Source organism: Misgurnus anguillicaudatus, chromosome 8 (assembly GCF_027580225.2).
Source record: "Misgurnus anguillicaudatus chromosome 8, ASM2758022v2, whole genome shotgun sequence".
Lineage (NCBI taxonomy): Eukaryota > Metazoa > Chordata > Actinopteri > Cypriniformes > Cobitidae > Misgurnus > Misgurnus anguillicaudatus.
Genome location: NC_073344.2, coordinates 19,125,762 through 19,145,579, shown reverse-complemented (window position 1 = coordinate 19,145,579; position 19,818 = coordinate 19,125,762). Strand labels below are relative to the sequence as shown.

Here is a 19,818-nt window from a genome sequence, read left to right as displayed (position 1 = left end):
TGGAAAAATGATTTGAAAAATACAACACACAAACACACGCACACACACAATAATATGTTGTTATACTCTATATAACTACATGTACAAGCCAGAAACTAAGCTTTGTTTTCGCACGGGCCTATCTAAAGGGTTAATGGTGCCACCTGGTAATCAACAGTAAAAATTTTACCTCTTTGCAAAATGGAAAACCACCAACAATCAAGAATGCATGATTATATGCAGTGTTGGGGGTAACACATTACAAGTAACACACATTACGTAATAATATAACTTTTCTTAAGTAACGAGTAAAGTAAAGCATTACTTTATAAATGTACACATTAATATTTGAGTTACTTTTTTAAAAAAGTAATGCAAGTTACTTTTCAGTTTAATTAATTAAATTTTAAAATAAAATAATGTACTGAATTAATCTGAACATGTTAATGTAGAATTACGCACAGTAACGCAAAAGTAACTTAAAAGTAACACAGGCATTACTTTCCATGAAAAGTAACTAAGTAACACAATTAGTTACTTTTTGGGGGAGTTACGTAATATTGTAATGCATTACTTTTAAAAGTAACTTTATCCAACACCGTTTATAAGGTGTCATGGCTTGCAATAAAAAAATGTTGTTATAATGGAAGTCATTGGGCCAAAAACCGCCACGAACAGTAAATGAGGGAGAAAAAATGAAATCTGATGCTACACAAAAACCAACAACGCATCAAAGCCAATGTTCTTACTGATCTTTGACATGCCCAAGACTGGGATAAAAGATACAAAAATTCCAGTCCACGATCACTTTTTATATTGAAAATAAGTCATTTTGTGTTTTCCCCCAAATCAGTGACATCACTTATGAGTTTGGCAATTAAAGAGTTAAAATCCTGGAATTTTTGTAAACATTTAGTAGTTTTAATCAGGACTGATGTTGATTAACAGATTTATGCAAACAAAATAAAAAATAAAAATATTTGTCATACATTTTAACAGCAACCTAATTTAGTGGATGTTTTCATCCCAAACAATACGAAAGGGTACTGAATTTGAACAATCCACAGGGTAGTTTAATCAATCAGAATTCTTTGGTAAACCAGCTTCCTTAGAATTATCATAATAGGTAACTAGCCTAACTAAGTATAATTAGTAAAATAATATGGCTATAAATGTAGTGCTGGGCAAAGATTAATCTCGATTAATCGCATACAAAATAAAAGTGATTTTTTGCATAAGATATGAGTGTGTGCTGTGTGTAATTATTATGTATCTATAAATACACACACATTCATGTATGTATTAAAGAAACATTTACATGTGTATATATATTTATGTTTATTTTTATAATATATTATATATACACAAAAAATATGATATATAAATAAAAATGTTATGAAATGTATATATGAAGAGTTTGGTTCCAAAACGCAATAAATCCATTTTGACAAATTTCGGTAAAAACGTGTTTTCTATACCAAGAAAGTGACAAGATGAAAACCACTATTTTCTGTTACAAACTGTCACATAGCATCTTTAGGTTATAAAAACATAAAAAATTCAAATCCATAACTTGATTTTCAAAGATTTATTATAAAAACTAATTCTTTTTTCCACAAAATGCAATAAATCCATGACAGTTTTTTATTTCAAAATGCTATAAATCTATTAAATCAATGTATAAATGTGCATTCATCTTTACCATTTTATATTTATTTAGTTGACTAGTGGTATACAATGATTAAAAAATAAACATTAATGGCATTAACCAAAACACTTACTTTGTTATATTACATTGCGTGACTGGGCTGTAATATCAGGAATGGATTTATTGCGTTCTGTAAAAAAGGAGGAGTGTCGTTTGTCGCATTTTGGGAAAAAGGGAGAAAAGATGATAGAATATCACGGCGGGTATTGGATTTTGCGTAAAATTAAGAATTTACTTTTAACTACTGACCTGATAGAATACAGATTTTGGCAGTAACTCATTTTTTTTCAAAAATGGCATTTATCGCGTTTTGGAACCAAACTCTTCATATGTATGTGTATGTGTAAATATACATAATTATTACACAAAGCACAGAGAGATTAATCTTTGCCCAGCACTACTATGATGCTAGACTGGCACCAAACCAGCATAAACCCGCCTGTACCAATAATGAAAGTCATACTGGCCTTTTCAGCAGGGCAGCTGATTTTCGTATAAAATACTGTAATAACAAAAAATACTAATAGACCGATATCTGGCAAATATATTGTATTTAAAAAACCAAGCAACCAATCAAGTTTTGTTTTGTGCTGTGTCATGTTTAGGGGCTCGAAGATGTTGCCACGATAACAGACCGATGTGCAACAACCATCATTCACAAGTGTCTCTAAAGCTTATTACAACAATAGCAAACACGTTAAAATAGCTTGCATACTTTTAACATGCAGCGTTTAAAGAGGGAGGCGGCCCATTAGAAAAGTGGAAATGATAAATTTGAAGCTTAAAGGACAAAACACCGTATATATTACATTATACGCATTTTTTTCAAGACGTTTTTGCGACCCATGACAACTTTTCCACGACCCGGCGGTTGGGGACCACTGCTCTAGACTGAATCTTTTGCATGTTTACAAGTTAAAATCACATCTGGTGAGATATTCACTCCCAGCCTTGGCAAAAGTTCAAAGAGAGAGAATAGTCATTGAACATGCGTTCAAGTAAACGATCCCTCGGCTTATGTTAAAAGAGACATTTGATGGTGCGTTAAGTGTCCCTGCAACAGAGTAGTTCAATATCAGCTTTAACAGGCTTAACAGGCTCCTTTTACTTCAAGTGTGCTTACAGAGAGGAAAAATAGCATACGCCCGGCATATGCTTACTACTGTTACATACAACCACAGACAGATGCAGTTCCCTTGTGCATTTTTGTATTATTGCAATGTTGTTGACTGCTTCGCCATCTAACGCTTGCCAAATTTGCCACAGCAATATTCGTGAATTCCATCATCAGTAGATGCATGCAAACATCAATATGTATGATATGTAAATTTGTGTAGCACCACTCATATTGTCTTTCAAAAATGGTTAAATATAATGTATTATAGTCATTTTAAAAGAAGGAACATTTATAGATATTTATTTCTGGTGCAAATGTGAAAGAGGAAAATGGTTTGCTCGGGTACCGTCCTACTTTGACATGCAAATTATCTTCCTACCGTAGTTTGCATTGTATTTTTACCTTTTTATAGAGAGAACAGAGGAGTGGAGGAAGGCTGTACCCAGTTACACTCAGTCCAGCGGGGGTGGCAGCACAGGCGGCGGAGGGACTCTGGAACTTCGCACCTGGAGCTCTTTACCCAGGGACGACAGTTTGGAACCTCTGCCGTACAACTGGGAAATGGCCTACACGGAGACCGGCATGGTCTACTTCATAGAGTGAGTGTGCGTGCGTGCGTGCATGTGTGTGTGTAAACAGAGAGATTTAGGTTGTCATTTTGGGTCAGTGGTTCATACATAACAAGGCTCATAGCACTGTTATAATAAAATAAGTTTAGCATTTAAGATTAACAGATGAAGCACAGTTTTGTTTTTTTATGGATGTAATATTCTGTGGTTTATTTCACTATAAAATAGCTTGGTTGAAATGCAGTTTAATATAAGTGTAATATATAAACAAAATCATTCATTTATGCATTTTGCAGGTTGTTTAAGATCAGATCAAACAGAATGCATGCTGGCGCGATGCACAAAATCAGTCCTGATATTAGTGATAAGAAATGGGATGACTGCAAATTGGTATTTTTAAAATAGAAATATTTTAAGATTCAAATTGATTAATGCTTTAAATTTAATGCAATTGTATGCAATTTATCCACTGATGACATAACATAAGTTCAAGTTGATACAAAGAAAAGCTGAGAAAACACTTTTTATACACCGTAGCCTATAAAGAATAGATGTCTTTTATCACAGCGCTGGGCTTCATATGATTTGATGCACTGTATATTGTACAGAGGTTATTGCTTTCTGTTTGTTACTGTTTTTGTCGTACAGGCCGTGTACAATACTACTGCTTTTATATTAATTTGTTTTTATTGTGTTTTGCATTAGTATGCAAATTTAGTTTGTCAGATGCATGCCTGTGTGTTTTCAAAATTGTGTTTTACTGCTGAAGGCTCTTCAGATACAGTATAAGATATATATGCGACCCTGTCTGTGAAATCCAGGCTGAAGTCTCATAATCTAATGAGCATCAAAGTTTGATTTCAAACATTAATTTCAAACTTTGACATATAGCACACACACACAAAAACATATAGATATAAATTAGACTCTCTTTTCCATCGTTCATTATTAACAAACACCACCATCAATATCTTAAGGCTCCATCCACACAGTTTTGTCTTTTCTATTTTGACAGACGCTTGCTTTATCACTTTCTCTTCTCGCCCCGCTCTTTTCTGATGTTTCTCGCATGTGGAAGAAGGAGTGTTGCTTTTTAAAGTCAACAGTTGAGCTGTCACAGTGTAAGAATAAATATAGCTCACAGTGTGGCCTAGATACCCTTTAAAGAACAGAGACAAGTTTTGTTTGGCGTCTACGTCTGTGCACGCTTGCACGCTTTGGGTCGGGAATCATAAATATTTTACGGTTTCCAAACATATGTCAGTTTAAGTTTTTTTGTTTCACTTATAAGACTAGTTACTTACCAAAATATCATTATTTATTAATCAATTTCCCTACATTTTCTATCATCTATCACCTACCTACCTAGATTACCTACATGTCTGTCTGTCTGTCTGTCTGTCTGTCTGTCTGTCTGTCTGTCTGTCTGTCTGTCTATCTATCTATCTATCTATCTATCTATCTATCTATCTATCTATCTATCTATCTATCTATCTATCTATCTATCTATCAACTGACAAACCTACCTAACTACCTACCTACCAACCCACCTATCTATCTGTCTGTCTGTCTGTCTGTCTGTCTGTCTGTTGATCGACCTACAGTACCTACCTACCAACCAACCTATCTACCTACCTATCTACAGTACCTAGCTGTCTACCTGTCTACCTATCCATCTATCCATCCATCTATCTATCTGTCTGTCTGTCTGTCTGTCTGTCTGTCGAGCGATCAATCGATCGACCTACAGTACTTACCGACCTACAGTACCTACCTACCCATATACCTACCTACCTACCCACCTATCTGTCTGTTTATCTGTCTGTCTATCGATCGAACTACAGTACCTACCAACCTACCTACCAACCGACCGACCAACCTATCTACCTACCTATCTAAAGTACATACCTGTCTGTCTGTGTGTCTGTCTATCTATCTGTCTATAGACCGATCGACCGACCTACCTAACTACCAACCAACTGACCTATCTACCTACCTATCTGTCTGTCTGTATTTTCTGTCTATCTATCTTTATGTCTATTTATCGACTAACCAACCTACCTACCTAGCTGCTTACCCACATACCTACCAATCTACCCACCTACAGTATCTATCTACCAACCTACCTACTGTGTCTACCTATCTACCAACCTATCTGCCTATCTACCGACCTAGCTACCTACCTACCTACCTACCAACCGACCTATCTACCTACCTATCTACAGTACCTAACTGTCTATCTATATGATTATCTATCGACTGACGACCTCCCTAACTACCTTCTACCTATATATCTATCTACCTACATACCTTCCTACAGTTCCTACAGTACCTACCTACCTACCAACCTACCTATCTACCCACCTATAGTACCTATCTTCCAACCTACCTATCTACCAACCTACCTGCCAGTCTGCCTACCTGTCTATCTGTCTATCTATCTATCTATCTATCTATCTATCTATCTATCTATCTATCTATCTATCTATCTATCTATCTATCTATCTATCTATCTATCTATCTATCTATCTATCTGTCTATCTGTCTGTCTATCGATCTACCTACAGTACCTACCTACCTAACAACCTACCTACCAACCGACCGACCAACCTATCTACCTACCTATCTAAAGTACATACCTGTCTGTCTGTGTGTCTGTCTATCTATCTGTCTATAGACTGATCGACCGACCTACCTAACTACCAACCAACTGACCTATCTACCTACCTACTACCTACCTATCTACAGTGCTTACCTGTCTGTCTGTCTGTATGTCTGTCTATCTTTATGTCTATTTATCGACTAACCGACCTACCTACCTAGCTGCTTACCCACATACCTACCTATCTACCCACCTACAGTATCTATCTACCAACCTACCTACTGTGTCTACCTATCTTCCAACCTACCTACTGTGTCTACCTATCTACCAACCTATCTGCCGACCAGCTACATACCTACCTACCTACCAACCGACCTATCTACCTACCTATCTACAGTACCTAACTGTCTATCTATATGATTATCTATCGACTGACCGACCTCCCTAACTACCTTCTACCAATATATCTATCTACCTACCTACCTTCCTACAGTTCCTACAGTACCTACCTACCTACCTACTGTACCCACCTATAGTACCTATCTTCCAACCTACCTACTGTGCCTACCTATCTACCAACCTACCTGCCAGTCTGCCTACCTACCTGCTTATCTATTTATCTGTCTTTCTGTCTACAAAAGATTGAAAATCTCACCTGCAAATCTCAACTTGTTTTACCTGCGAGACCTTATGATGTGGCTCGATTCATTTGACTTTATTAGTACAGCTCTATTGCCTAATTTATGTCTCTTTTTTTGTAGCCACAACACAAAGTCAACAACATGGTTGGACCCTCGTCTGGTAAAAACAGCCAAGCTACCCGAACAGTGCGAGGATGGAGGTGAATAATTTACATACACACGCAGATACTCATAAACAAATGAACTCATATTTGCTTTTTCCTCTATAAACAGATACACGCATATTCATCCGTCGGATGTGTGCACACATGCACATGCAGCACATATGTCGTCACACGCTACATAGGGCACCATTGCATAACCTAATCTGAATACAGTCGCGTCCTCTTGACTTTTCCATCCGCATTACGCACGTTCACACACGAGCACACACTGTATCTAACAAAATGTGGCTGATTCGGTCTTTAAAGGGATTTTAAAGTACTGTGCTGCATGCTTGTTACTGCACAATACTTTTGTGTATGCGTGTGTGTGTTTAAAGCTCTTTGTAGCGTGAACAGCTCTTTTTCTCCTCATTAGCTCATCAGGGCATAATGTACGTACAGCAGTGGGGATCCACACATGCTCGCAACACACACAGCAACTTTCCCTGCCTGTTTATTTGGCTGTTTGAGCATCTTTAGCACATTATCGCTGATTTTTAATTAATTTTAAAGCTAAGAAATATGTTGTGTTTTAGCTAAAATAATATGTCGCCAGTGTATCATACTGTATGTAAGCAATCAGTTTTACCTCTAATCAATTTAATCAAGATTTTCTTCATATATATACTTAACAGCAAAAGTTAAAAAAAAAAATTAGCGTGTAGTATCGTGATTTGGTTAATGATGTTAGAAAGCACTCATCTGTCATTCACATAATGTTTATACGTGTTTACATGTTTAACTAACTGCATTTTTCTTCTCATCAGAACTACCATACGGCTGGGAGGAGATTGATGACCCACAGTATGGCACATACTATGTCGAGTGAGTCATTTATGATATATTGTGCATATGGGAAGATGATACTGTATACTTTCTGTTAGTTGAGATGTACTGTGTCTCATGCTAAACCCCTGTTTTTTTTTACAAGCATTTTACTAAATCTAATTTTTGTGCATTAAGCTTTTATAACATTATATTAATTGAGAGCCAACATTAAAGAGCTGTGCTTTTTAAGAATTAATTTGTCTCGCCCCAGGGCAATTTATTCAATTATTAAACTAGTGAAGACAAATGATTATGTCAAATTTCCGTTATACGTTCATATTTTGGGAATTCAAAGCTCTTATGTTTTTAAACACTGTTACACAATTATTTTTGCATTTAAATGATTTAAGTTTAATCAACTTGGATTTACAGCTCCTTTCAACTGTATTGACTAGTGATGAGTTGCTGTAACTTAAAGGTGCAGTGTGTAAACTTGAGCGGCATCTAGTGGTGAGGTTGCGAATTGCAACCAACTGCTTAGTCCACGGCTCACCCCTCGCTTTTGAAGCACATAGAGAAGCTACGATTGCCGCCACTAGACAAACATGTCATCGTCAGTGACAACTTAGTAAAAAAATGTCCTTTAAGGGCTTCTGCAGAAAAATTGCAGCACAAAATGGCGTCTTCCATGTATGTAGACCCTCGGTGTATGTATATAAAAAGGTCTCGTTCTAAGGTAATAAACACATAACGGTTCATTATGAAAGGTCTTTATACACCCCTGATAATATAGTTTTGTATATTATTTTGCATTTCTTTAAAATAAAAATCACACACTGCACCTTTAAAATAAAGTTGACATAACTACAGCAAATTCAACTTGATTTGATAAGTTACAGCAACTCATCACTTGTCAAGATAGTTGAAATGACTTATAAATCCTAGTTAATTAAACTAAAAATTTTTAGTTCAAAAACGTTATTTTTGGAAAGTGTATGTGACCTTGTACCACAAAACCAGTCATAAGGGTCAGTTTTTTGATATTAAGATTTGTACATAATCTTAAAGGAATGCTTCACCCAATTTAAATATGAATATATTATTAAATTTGGTCACCTATGTAGTAGAAATGTGAAGTTTTTTAGAAATTGTTGCCTTCTAGGCCGAGAAAATGCATTGCTTATTTTAAATACTACCTTTTTTCCATCTAAATTGTGATAAGTTGCTTTGTACCGGGATGTACAGTCAAAACCAGGAAAGGACAAGCAGTAAGTTTCCATCATTTGCCGGTTTTGACGGTTTATAGATGTAAATATAACAACCATAGCTCAGCTGACGGACATGAAAAACAAACAAAATACTCACTTTATACTCTGGCCTCCACTTCTCCCTTTGTTGTATATCATTATGTCAGTATTAGTATTTTCTTTCTACCATGCACAAATAAAAATGTCACTGAACTTTTGCGGTGTAATTGTAACAATAAGCACTCAAACACACCAAACCAACAATTACTAAAAACACACACAAAAACAGATTATCCACAGCACTGCACTAGTTCATAAAAAGACATACCTGTATTATGAAACAGTGCGTCAGTCATAACCAAAGGCGAGTTTGCATGCTAAGCGTTCACAATATAACATCCGTTTGTGTATTATTCAACGTATTACATATGAGAAATATTTATATTCCATTGGATTTAGACCGCCAGGCAAGGCTCGCTCCTCTGCTAAAGCAGCCGCTCCGGCATCCTCTTGTTTCTCGCTGTATTGCGGCTCGTACGTGTAGCCCCAAGCATCGGATTCGTGCACCAGATCTTCAAAATCCCCTTCTGACATATCGTCTAAGTCTAAGATAGCAATGTTTATTGCCTGTTGTTATACATGTTTACTGCTGAAAAGAGAGAGCCTGAGCGAAGATTCAAGATGGCTGACTCTCGTTTTGATTCATACTTTTCTGAATGGACTCGGCAGTCCAACCCCTATTGGCGGGTTGAAAACATGCAGAAATAGCTCCTACTACTGGCTGTAGTCTTTGCCTCTGGCCAAAAAGTCCTCCGATGATGCAAAAATCTCCATTTTGCGTCTTCGGAGGACTTTTTTCCAGAACCAAAATACTCTCCTCTCAGGGGGACATTAGGGAGGGAAACACGTTCATTCAGAAATACTGCCGGGTTTCTACTGATACAAAGCTGAATGCTAAATCGGTGAAGTATCCCTTTAATGTTGAATAAATATGCAAATAAGTTTTCCGTTGATGCATGGTTTGTTAGGATAGGACAATATTTAGCCGAGATACATCTATTTGAGAATCTGGAATCTGAGGGTGCAAAAAATCTAAATACTGAGAAAATCACCTTTAAAGTTGTCCAAATTGAGTCTTTAGCAACTGCATCCACTCACAAAAATATAGGTAGGGAATTTTGAATTTTTTATATAATGATCCTAATTATTTTTAGCATTAAAAATTGTTATAATGTTGAGCCATAAAATGTATTGTCTATTCCTACAAACATACCCGTGCAAGTTAACATAGGACTGGTTTTTGTGGTCTGTAATATGTACAGTATTAATGTAAAGCTGCAAAATTGTGAGAAAAACCTTGAATTGAAATGTTGTTAAAGGGATAGTTCACTTAAAAAAAAAAAAAATCTGTCATCATTTACGCATCCTCGTGTTGTTCTAAACCTTTATGAATTTCTTTTTTCTGATAACCACAAAATCAGATATTTTGAGAAATGATCAGCAGATAGTGACCATCGACTTCCATAGTAGGAAAAAATATTTTGGAAGTATTGTGATTAATGATGAAGAAAAAAATTTGATAAATGATGGTAAGCACACAGTTGATGGTACCCATTAAATTCCATCATATTTTTTATTCCTACTATGGAAGTCTATGGTCACTATCTGCTGTCATTTTCTCAAAATATCTTCTTTTGTGTTCATCAGAAAAAAAATTCATACAGGTTTAAAACAACACAAGGATGAGTAAATGATGACAGAATTTTCATTTTAAAGTAAACTATCCCTATAAACTTGTGAGAATGTTATGCATTGCACATGAGTATACATGTCTTCAAATATTCTCTGTTGATTTTCAGTCACATAAACCAGAGAACCCAGTTTGAGAACCCAGTTCTAGAGGCCAAGAGGAAACTGGGTTTGGACACTGCAGTCGCAACTCAGAACCAACAGAGGGCAGCAGCTCCTCCAGGTACAAACACACAGATCTCTACGTTCTTTACTGTGAATTCATCCTGGATTTATGAGCGTACAAGGAAAAAGCAATGACGCTCAGCATGGCAGTGTTTTCCAATCGGAGCCTGGAGACAAACAAACAGATTTCACGCTGTGTAATTGTGTATGTGTTAAAGAGAAAAAGGAGTGACAGAAAAATCGAATTAAAGAACAGTCAGTCCTCTGCCCTTCTCAATAATGAATTAAAGATTCTTCCATTACACTGGATGCATTATAGATGGATTTGATCATGGGCGTTGCTACTGTATAAAATAGAGATTAAAGGAGCACAGCGTTTTTGGATGACGAAATGTTATAGAGCTTCCAAGTACTGCATTAACATAAAACAAAACATGAGGATCAATCAGGGGCCATTCTGTCCTTTTATTCTTGAAGAGGCTCAGCCCGCACCCTAATATGACCTTATTTGACTCATTCAAGCACATGTGTTTTTTGGCAAAAGTCTGTTGTTAATGTAATGCCTGAGTTAAAGGTGCAATGTGTAACTTTTAGAAGGATCTCTATATGCAATATAATATACATAACTTTATTATCAGTGGTGTATAAATGGACAAACTGTTTTACAGAGCGCATTTTATATCTACAATGTCTTAGACTTGCGTCTAGAAATTGCAATTCATAATCTTACCACTAGATGCCGCTAAAAACCCACATTACACCTTTAACTTTTCTGGATAAAATAAATCACTTTAAAAAGTAAAAAAGCATTTGTTTGCCAAATGTATATCAGCAACTGTGGTTTATTTAGCATGTGACAGATGTTTAGTAATGTAATGTACCACCATTCCACTAGTTAGCCAAAGACTTAATGCAACCAAATTTAAATGTGTTTTAATGACTAGGAAAAAAATAGTGCCAAATTTCACAACAACCGCTGTTTTCAGGAAACGTGAAGATCCGTTTTATAATCACGGAAATGTGAAACAGGTGTCTGAACCTCCTTTAAAATAGGATCTAGCGCTAGCGTAGCAACACATGGCATCCAACGTGCATTATCGTTCTCAGTCATTCCGGTCAGAGATAATGCTATTTATGAGAGCATTGACCTGAAACAGACTAAAGTGATAATAAAAGGAAGGAAAGTGAAAGATACATGAATCTGTGAATGAACAAACGCAAAGCGAAACTATCTATTCAGTCATTAGGGGTTTAAGGAAGGTCAAGGGAAAAACATGCATTTTCTTTGCTATCTTAACTCGGTTCCCATGGCTGTGGTGAGACGTCAGCACCCAGCCCTTCTCACGAAAGCATTTGCTCGCTTAAACCACACTTGAAATGTGTCAATTTCATTAAATAAGAGAATATGGAAGGTCATTTTGAATACTTAAGAGCTCGACGGATAAATCAACCAAGTGCTCAGATGGGAGATGGAAATAGTTGTAATTGTTGCCACGTTAGACAGACATCTGGGGCTGTTGCGTCGTGTCTTGCGGCTTTTCACATAGTTGGAAAAATATGTGTCAATTTTAAAGCAGGTCTCCTGTTTCATACAGCTCATCTAACTATTTGAAAGCCATGTGTGCATTGTGGATGCTCACTAATCCAATCTAAAGTATTAAATGCTGCCATGGATTGAGAGGAACCTGATCTAATGGGATTCATAACTATTTTAAGTGGTGGCTAATTCGGATGAATGTACTGTAATATTAGATAAAAAGCAATAATGAAGTCCCACTCCTAACCATGTTCCTAAGCGTAACATAGCTGGGGTGAAAGCAAATCATACTAAAGCGTATAAATTAGATTGTACAAACTTGTTGTTTACATTGACGTGCAATTAAACATGCAATGTTCACAGAAATGTTACACTATCGACAGCAACTTTTGTTGCAGGTTGATTTGTTATACAGTATGGACCTGTCCCAAATGGCACCCTAAACACTTCGTGCCGTAACGTCAGGAAGAAGTCTGCTGCGAAGCTTGCATAAGTGCGAGCTCAGGAAAAGGGCGCATATATGCTGTATAGGGGGCGCCCATGAGCACTCTTTTCAAACCTAAAAGGACCATTGGAACACCCTACAGTCTTAAAGGGATAGTTCACCCGAAAATGAAAATAATGTCATTAATGACTCACCCTCATGTCGTTCCAAACTCGTAAGACCTCCGTTCATCTTCAGAACACAGTTTAAGATGTTTTATATTTAGTCCGAGAGCTTGTTGACCCTTCATTGAAAATCTACGTACGGTATACTGTCCATGTCTAGAAAGGTGATAAAAACATCATCAAAGTAGTCCATGTGACATCAGTTGGTCAGTTGGAATGTGTTGAAGAATCGAAAATAAATGTTTGTTCAAAAATAACAAAAATTCTGACTTTATTCAGCATTGTCTTCTCTTCCCCGTCTGTTGTGAAGCGCATGCGCGAGACTAAAGTCACATGACTGCAGTGACGTGGCTGACGTGTTATCTGGTGCGCCCCAGCTGTTTTTTTGTGCGCCCGGGCTTCGTTTACAATCTGACGGAGACGCACGCTGTAAGTTTGAAAAAAAAAACTTCGCAAACATGTCTGAGGAGAACACGTCATTCATGTCACTGTAGTCAAGTGACTTTAGTCTTGCGCATGCGCTTCACAACAGATGCGTGGGAGAGGACAATGCTGAATAAAGTCGTTATTTTTGGACCAAAATGTATTTTCAATGCTTCAACACATTCTAACTGACCCACTGATGTCACATGGACTCCTTTGATGATGTTTTGTTGCCTTTCTGGACATGGACAGTGGGCCGTGCATGGATTTTCAATGAAGGGTCAACAAGCTCTCGGACCAAATACAAAACATCCCAAACTGTGTTCTGAAGATGAATGGAGGTCCTACGAGTTTGGAACGACATGAGGGTGAGTCATTAATGACACCACTCTCATTTCCGGGTGAACTATACCTTTAACGGACACACGCACACGTCGATATTGTAAGTCTACGAGACTGCAAGTGCGCAATTTGGGATGCAGTCTTTATTGCTCCTCAACTTGGTCCATCTTTGTTTTTTACCGTCGCGAGCGAAAATGCATATTTACCTGAGGGAGGGGTACTAATGGACCAATCACAGTACTTGCAGTCCATGTAGAATTATTGCGTTGTTACGCTATGCGTACCATGCGTAGGCTATACCGCACACTCAACGCAGAAGTAAAAAATTGGACTTTAGCCATATTGGGTTGATTTAAAGTGGACACTGCTGAATCACGACCACACTAAAAAGTACTTTTTGTTTTATTTACAATGGTTTGTTTCTTTTGTATAATGGTTTGCTAGATGTGTGCACTTTTGGTATCATGTTTTCCACATGGGAGACCTATGACCTGTAGTCCTGCATTTATTTTTACATTCCATCATTTCCGGTTCCTTCTCTATTCCCCGTGCCATTAAAATGTCAGAAATCAGTTTTAAAAAAAAGAAAAAATTAAATGCTGTCATTAAATCAGAATCAATCAAGGCTCTTTACACAAACTCTCTCTCTCTCTCTCTCTCTCTCTCTCTCTCTCTCTCTCTCTCTCTCTCTCTCTCTCTCTCTCTCTCTCTCTCTCTCTCTCTCTCGCGCGCGCGCGCTCTATACACAATCTTGTTTTTATCTCAGTGTAGTTTCTGTTATTGTTCAGAGATGAAATAGCTCATGAAAACAGTGTGACACTCAGTGTCTTATAGATTTTTCCAGTTTTTCTCTCTGCTTGACATTTGTCTGTAAAATATTCCATCACTGACTGTTAACATTATTTTATTTCTGTATAGAAAGTACAGAAATGTGAGTCATGGGTGGTCATGGTAGGAAACACAACCAACTTCCCTTAAATCGTTTTATTTACAGCGTTAGCTAGAAAACTCTACACCCTGGTGTGGAAAGTTATGACACTGCTTCATGTGGTTTTATCAAGGTCAGGATATAAGTGTTGTCAGCACTTGAGATCCTCTTGGGAAACAAGAGGATGGATGTGCTGCTGTAAGGTCGAGCCGCTACTGATGAACGTTCTCGCTCGTGCTGTCAGAGCGAATTATTAATGCGTTTGTTTACAACACCAGATGTTTACAATGGCTGTGTTTGCATTACTGTACATGTCAATTAGATAGAGAAAAGACAAACCTGGATAAAAATTTATGTTTTTCTGGAACATCTACAGGATTTTTATATGTGGGTCAGTGACAAAAACGGTTTGGCAAGATTGGGAATTAAAAAATCGTTTTAAAAAACTTGTTTTAAAAGTACGCATCAGGTTTGTTTCAATGCACATAGTGTATTTATGTTAATTTTATGCAATAAAAAATTACTAAATGGACCTGAAAATGTCAAATGATGTAACCGCCAATTGCGCCAATGAATGAAAAATATTTAATATTTTATCCACCTTGATGGCATGTAAGCGTAATCATCAAAAATAATAATAATAATAATTGTGTATTTATGTTAATTTTATGCAATAAAAAATTACTAAATGGACCTGAAAATGTCAAATGATGTAACCGCCAGTTGCTCCAATGAATGAGAAATATTTAATATTTTATCCACCTTGATGGCATGTAAGCATAAAAAATAATAATAATAATAGTGTATTTATGTTGATTTTATGTAATAAAAAATTTACTGAATGGACCTGAAAATGTCAAATGATGTAACCGCCAGTTGCGCCAATGAATGAGAAATATTTAATATTTTATCCACCTTGATTGCATGTAAGAGTATCAAAAATAATAATAATAATAGTGTATTTATGTTAATTTTATGTAATAAAAAATTTACTGAATGGACCTGAAAATGTCAAATGATGTAATCGCCAGTTGCGCCAATGAATGAGAAATATTTAATATTTTATCCACCTTGATGGCATGTAAGAGTATCAAAAATAATAATAATAATAATAGTGTATTTATGTTAATTTTATGTAATAAAAAATTTACTGAATGGACCTGAAAATGTCAAATGATGTAATCGCCAGTTGCGCCAATGAATGAGAAATATTTAATATTTTATCCACCTTGATGGCATGTAAGAGTATCAAAAATAATAATAATAATAATAGTGTATTTATGTTAATTTTATGTAATAAAAAATTTACTGAATGGACCTGAAAATGTCAAATGATGTAATTGCCAGTTGCGCCAATGAATGAGAAATATTTAATATTTTATCCACCTTGATGGCATGTAAGCATAAAAAATAATAATAATAATAGTGTATTTATGTTAATTTTATGCAATAAAAAATTTAATGAATGGACCTGAAAATGTCAAATGATGTAACCGCCAGTTGCTCCAATGAATGAGAAATATTTAATATTTTATCCACCTTGATGGCATGTAAGCGTAATCATAAAAAATAATAATAATAATGTAAATATAATTTTATTAGTTATTTCTAAATGTAAATTTTAATGTGTTTTTGTAATATTTGTCTAGACATATGCTGAAAACAGTTTTCGAAATAATCTTTGACAAATGATGTAAAAATGTATGTAAAATAATCATATTACGCTAAACTAGATGATTATATTTTATTCCACATTTTTTATGAATATATTTCTATTTTCATTTAGAAAATACAAGTAAAAAAAATTCAAACCCATGACTTGTAGCTATACGGGGAGCACCCCTAACCCTAAAGACTGTAGACTATCTTTTTAAAAAGTCAAACCTTTCCCACGGCTTACTGTTCGAAAATGAAAGTCATCAAAATGTTTTAAATTGAGTCTTGAATGATGTGGTGCAGTCTGTGCTTTCATCGCTCTAAACACAATATTTATTGCTCTGTGATGGGTTTAAAATCATTCATTGTGATGCAATTGGCACTGGGACATTTTTATAAATGGACATCTTCATTATTGTTTTTAGCTTTCACAGAAACAGATTTTACAGTCATTACAAATGTTCTTTGTGTTTTTAGGTGGTGCGGCTGGTCGGCCCGGGTTCACACGGGACCCAACCCAGCTGAAGGGTGAACTGTATCATACAGCTCTCAAGAAGAGCCAGCAGGGCTTTGGATTCACCATCATTGGTGGAGATCGATCCGATGAGTTCCTGCAGGTCAAGAACGTTCTTGCAGACGGTCCGGCCGCACAGGACAAGAAGATGGCATCTGGTAATAAAAAAACCATATAAAAACTGTAGATCTTCTGTATGAAAACATTGCTGTTTTAGTTTATGCTTCATGACCAGCCTGTCTCAGCAACGTTGCCTTAACCAATTAGAAATTGAGATTGGACTATGTGTTTGTCAGACCAATAGATTCAGTGTTTATACTCCTTGGGGAAATCAACAACAAATTACTTTTCCATAGCTATCTCACTTTAAACTGGCATAAGAAAAAGTCTTTTAATCTTGACGAAATTACACGCCACACTTAACAATGTTTCGTCCTCTTCCTCCTTGTGTTAGGCAGATATTGTAACAGTAATAAACAGTAGGGGTATTTCATGTTTACGTTTATGTCAGTACAATCAGTCATTTTTTCTTTAAGCTGGTATATTACCAGCATCAAAGGCAATTACTGAATTATTTAGGATGACCAGACTCCTGTTTATACGCTCTTAAAGGGGTAGCTCACCCAAAAATGAAAAGTACCCCATGATATCCTCACCTTCAGGCCATCCTCAGACAAACACAATCTGAGTTATTTTAGAAAATGTATTGACTGTTCAATGGTAGTAAATGGTGCTTCTGATTTGAAACCCCCCAAAAGTCCATTCATCCTTCACAGAAGTAATCCACATGGCTCCAGAATTCTTACAAAATCGCATTGATTGCCTTTAGGAGGCATTTATTAACTCCCTAGATCTGTGTGGATTACTTTTGCGAAGAATGGATGGACTTTTTGGGCTTTAAATCAGAAGCACCATTTATTACCATTATAAAGCTTGGAACAGCCAGGGCATTTTCGAATACTACGGATATGGGTGAACTATACCCTTAAAGTTCCTGTATAGTCAATCTTGAAAATTGCTTCTAAACATATTATAAATGTTAGAAATGTATTGCTGCAGCACAAAGACTTTATTCATTTTAAAACGTAAGTTAAACAGTTTTTCACCATTTCATAGTTCAGGAATTTTTAGGCGGGCCCTAAAATGTGCATGGCCTTGCCCCTAACACAATCATAAGGATCCATTTACATTTATGCAAGTGCTTTGATTAAAACTTTGTAACTTTATCATAATGTTCTTTGTGAATCGACCCCATAATTTGCTTTTGCTAGTACTGTAACAGCTGATCTACAGTACTACCTATATAAAAAATATACTATTTTCACTTAATTTCCTTTTATTTTCATCCAAGGTGACGTTATCGTAGAAATCAATGGAACGCTCATCCTAGGCAAGACCCATGCCGACGTGGTCCACATGTTCCAGTGCATTCCCATCAACCAATACGTGGACATGGTCCTGTGCCGCGGATACTCCCTTCCTCCAGACGTAGATGTGGACAGTGAGGACCTCCCGCCTCCTCCTCCCCCTCCAACGGGAGAAATCGTAACCGCCGTACCCCTCATCAACGGCCAGCCACTGCTGGTCAAGGGCGACGCCCTTCACGGCTCCTCGCAAGAGCTTCACTACGTAACAACAGACGCCAGCGGGCGGCCGGTGGTCGCCGCACTTCCTGCCGGAGGCAGCGGTGCCAATGACAGACCTGAGGGCGGGATGCTTCAGCCCGAGCTGGTGAGCGTACCAATCGTGAAGGGACCAGGGGGGTTTGGCTTCGCCATCGCGGACTGTCCGCTGGGCCAGAAGGTTAAAATGATCCTGGATGAGCAATGGTGCCGAGGTTTGCTGAAAGGAGATGTTATAAAAGAGATTAACAGACAGAACGTGCAGACGCTAAGTCACACGCAAGTGGTGGATATACTGAAGGACCTGCCAGTCGGGAGCGAAGTCAATCTGTTGGTGTTAAGAGGAGGTAATAATGATGCAAGGAAACATCTTACAGGCCACAAACATACAGTCTAAATAAAGTTATTTAGACTATAAAAATGTAAGAAAGAACCTAATTGGTTCTTTGTGAAACCAAAAATTGTAAAGAACGGTTTGTAGCACCTTAATTTTTAAAAGGGTATGTGCACGGTCCTTTTGCATTTGGCGAATTTAACCTCAGATGGCATTCGGTCTCCTTTTAAAGGGACACTCCCCTTTTTTTTTAAATATGCTCATTTTCCAGCTCCCCTGGAGTTACACGTTTGATTTTTGCTGTTTTGGAGTCCATTCGGCTGATCTCCGGGTCTGGCGGTACCACTTTTAGCATAGCTTAGCATCATCCATTGAATCTGATTAGACCATTAGCATCGCGCTAAAAAATAACCAAATAGTTTTGATATTTTTCCTGTTTAAAACCTGACTCTTCTGTAGTTACATATGTGTACTAAGGCTGACGGAAAATTAAAAGTTTTGATTTTCTAGGCAGATATGGCTAGGAACTATACTCTCATTCTGGCATAATAATCAATTACTTTGCTGCCGTAACATGGCTGCAGGAGGCGCAATGATATTACGCAGCCCCGAAAACAGTCCCCTGCTATTAAAAGTAACCAAGGGGACTATTTTGAGGCGCTGCGTAATATCATTGCGCGTCCTGCAACCATGTTTATGGTTATGGTTATTTTTTAGCACGATGCTAATGGTCTAATCAGATTCAATGGATTATGCTAAGCTATGCTAAAAGTGTTACCGCCAGACCCGGAGATCGGCTGAATGGATTCCAAAATGATAAAAATCAAATGTTTAACTCTAGGGGAGCTGGAAAATGAGCATATTTTCAAAAAAAAAGTGTGCACACACGACTTTCTCAATCTTGTATGCTAGAATTTAATTGGTTGATTTTACGTAACTTCTGTGTATGTACAACATTATATCTAATGTACTGTGCAAAGTCTCTATTCTTCTTCTGTTTCTTTAATCATATCCCAGTTATCTCTTGATTCTTTAACAGATGAGCAATAAACTGCATCCTTTCTTTTCGCCAATTTTGGATTTTAGTCTGTCTTGTTCTTCTCCA

At 36.8% G+C, this 19,818-nt stretch overlaps 1 protein-coding gene across 1 annotated transcript in view; it reads left to right on the top strand.

The window, feature by feature from the left end:
- The window catches only part of magi3b (membrane associated guanylate kinase, WW and PDZ domain containing 3b), a 161,792-nt gene that overhangs the window by 122,910 nt on the left and 19,064 nt on the right, over window positions 1-19,818 (top strand). Inside the window, exons 5-10 of the mRNA XM_073870425.1 lie at window positions 3,217-3,403; window positions 6,737-6,816; window positions 7,587-7,644; window positions 10,694-10,806; window positions 16,721-16,915; window positions 18,109-18,726. Of these exons, the coding sequence (XP_073726526.1) occupies window positions 3,217-3,403; window positions 6,737-6,816; window positions 7,587-7,644; window positions 10,694-10,806; window positions 16,721-16,915; window positions 18,109-18,726 (1,251 nt within the window). The remainder of the gene's footprint in view (window positions 1-3,216; window positions 3,404-6,736; window positions 6,817-7,586; window positions 7,645-10,693; window positions 10,807-16,720; window positions 16,916-18,108; window positions 18,727-19,818) is intronic.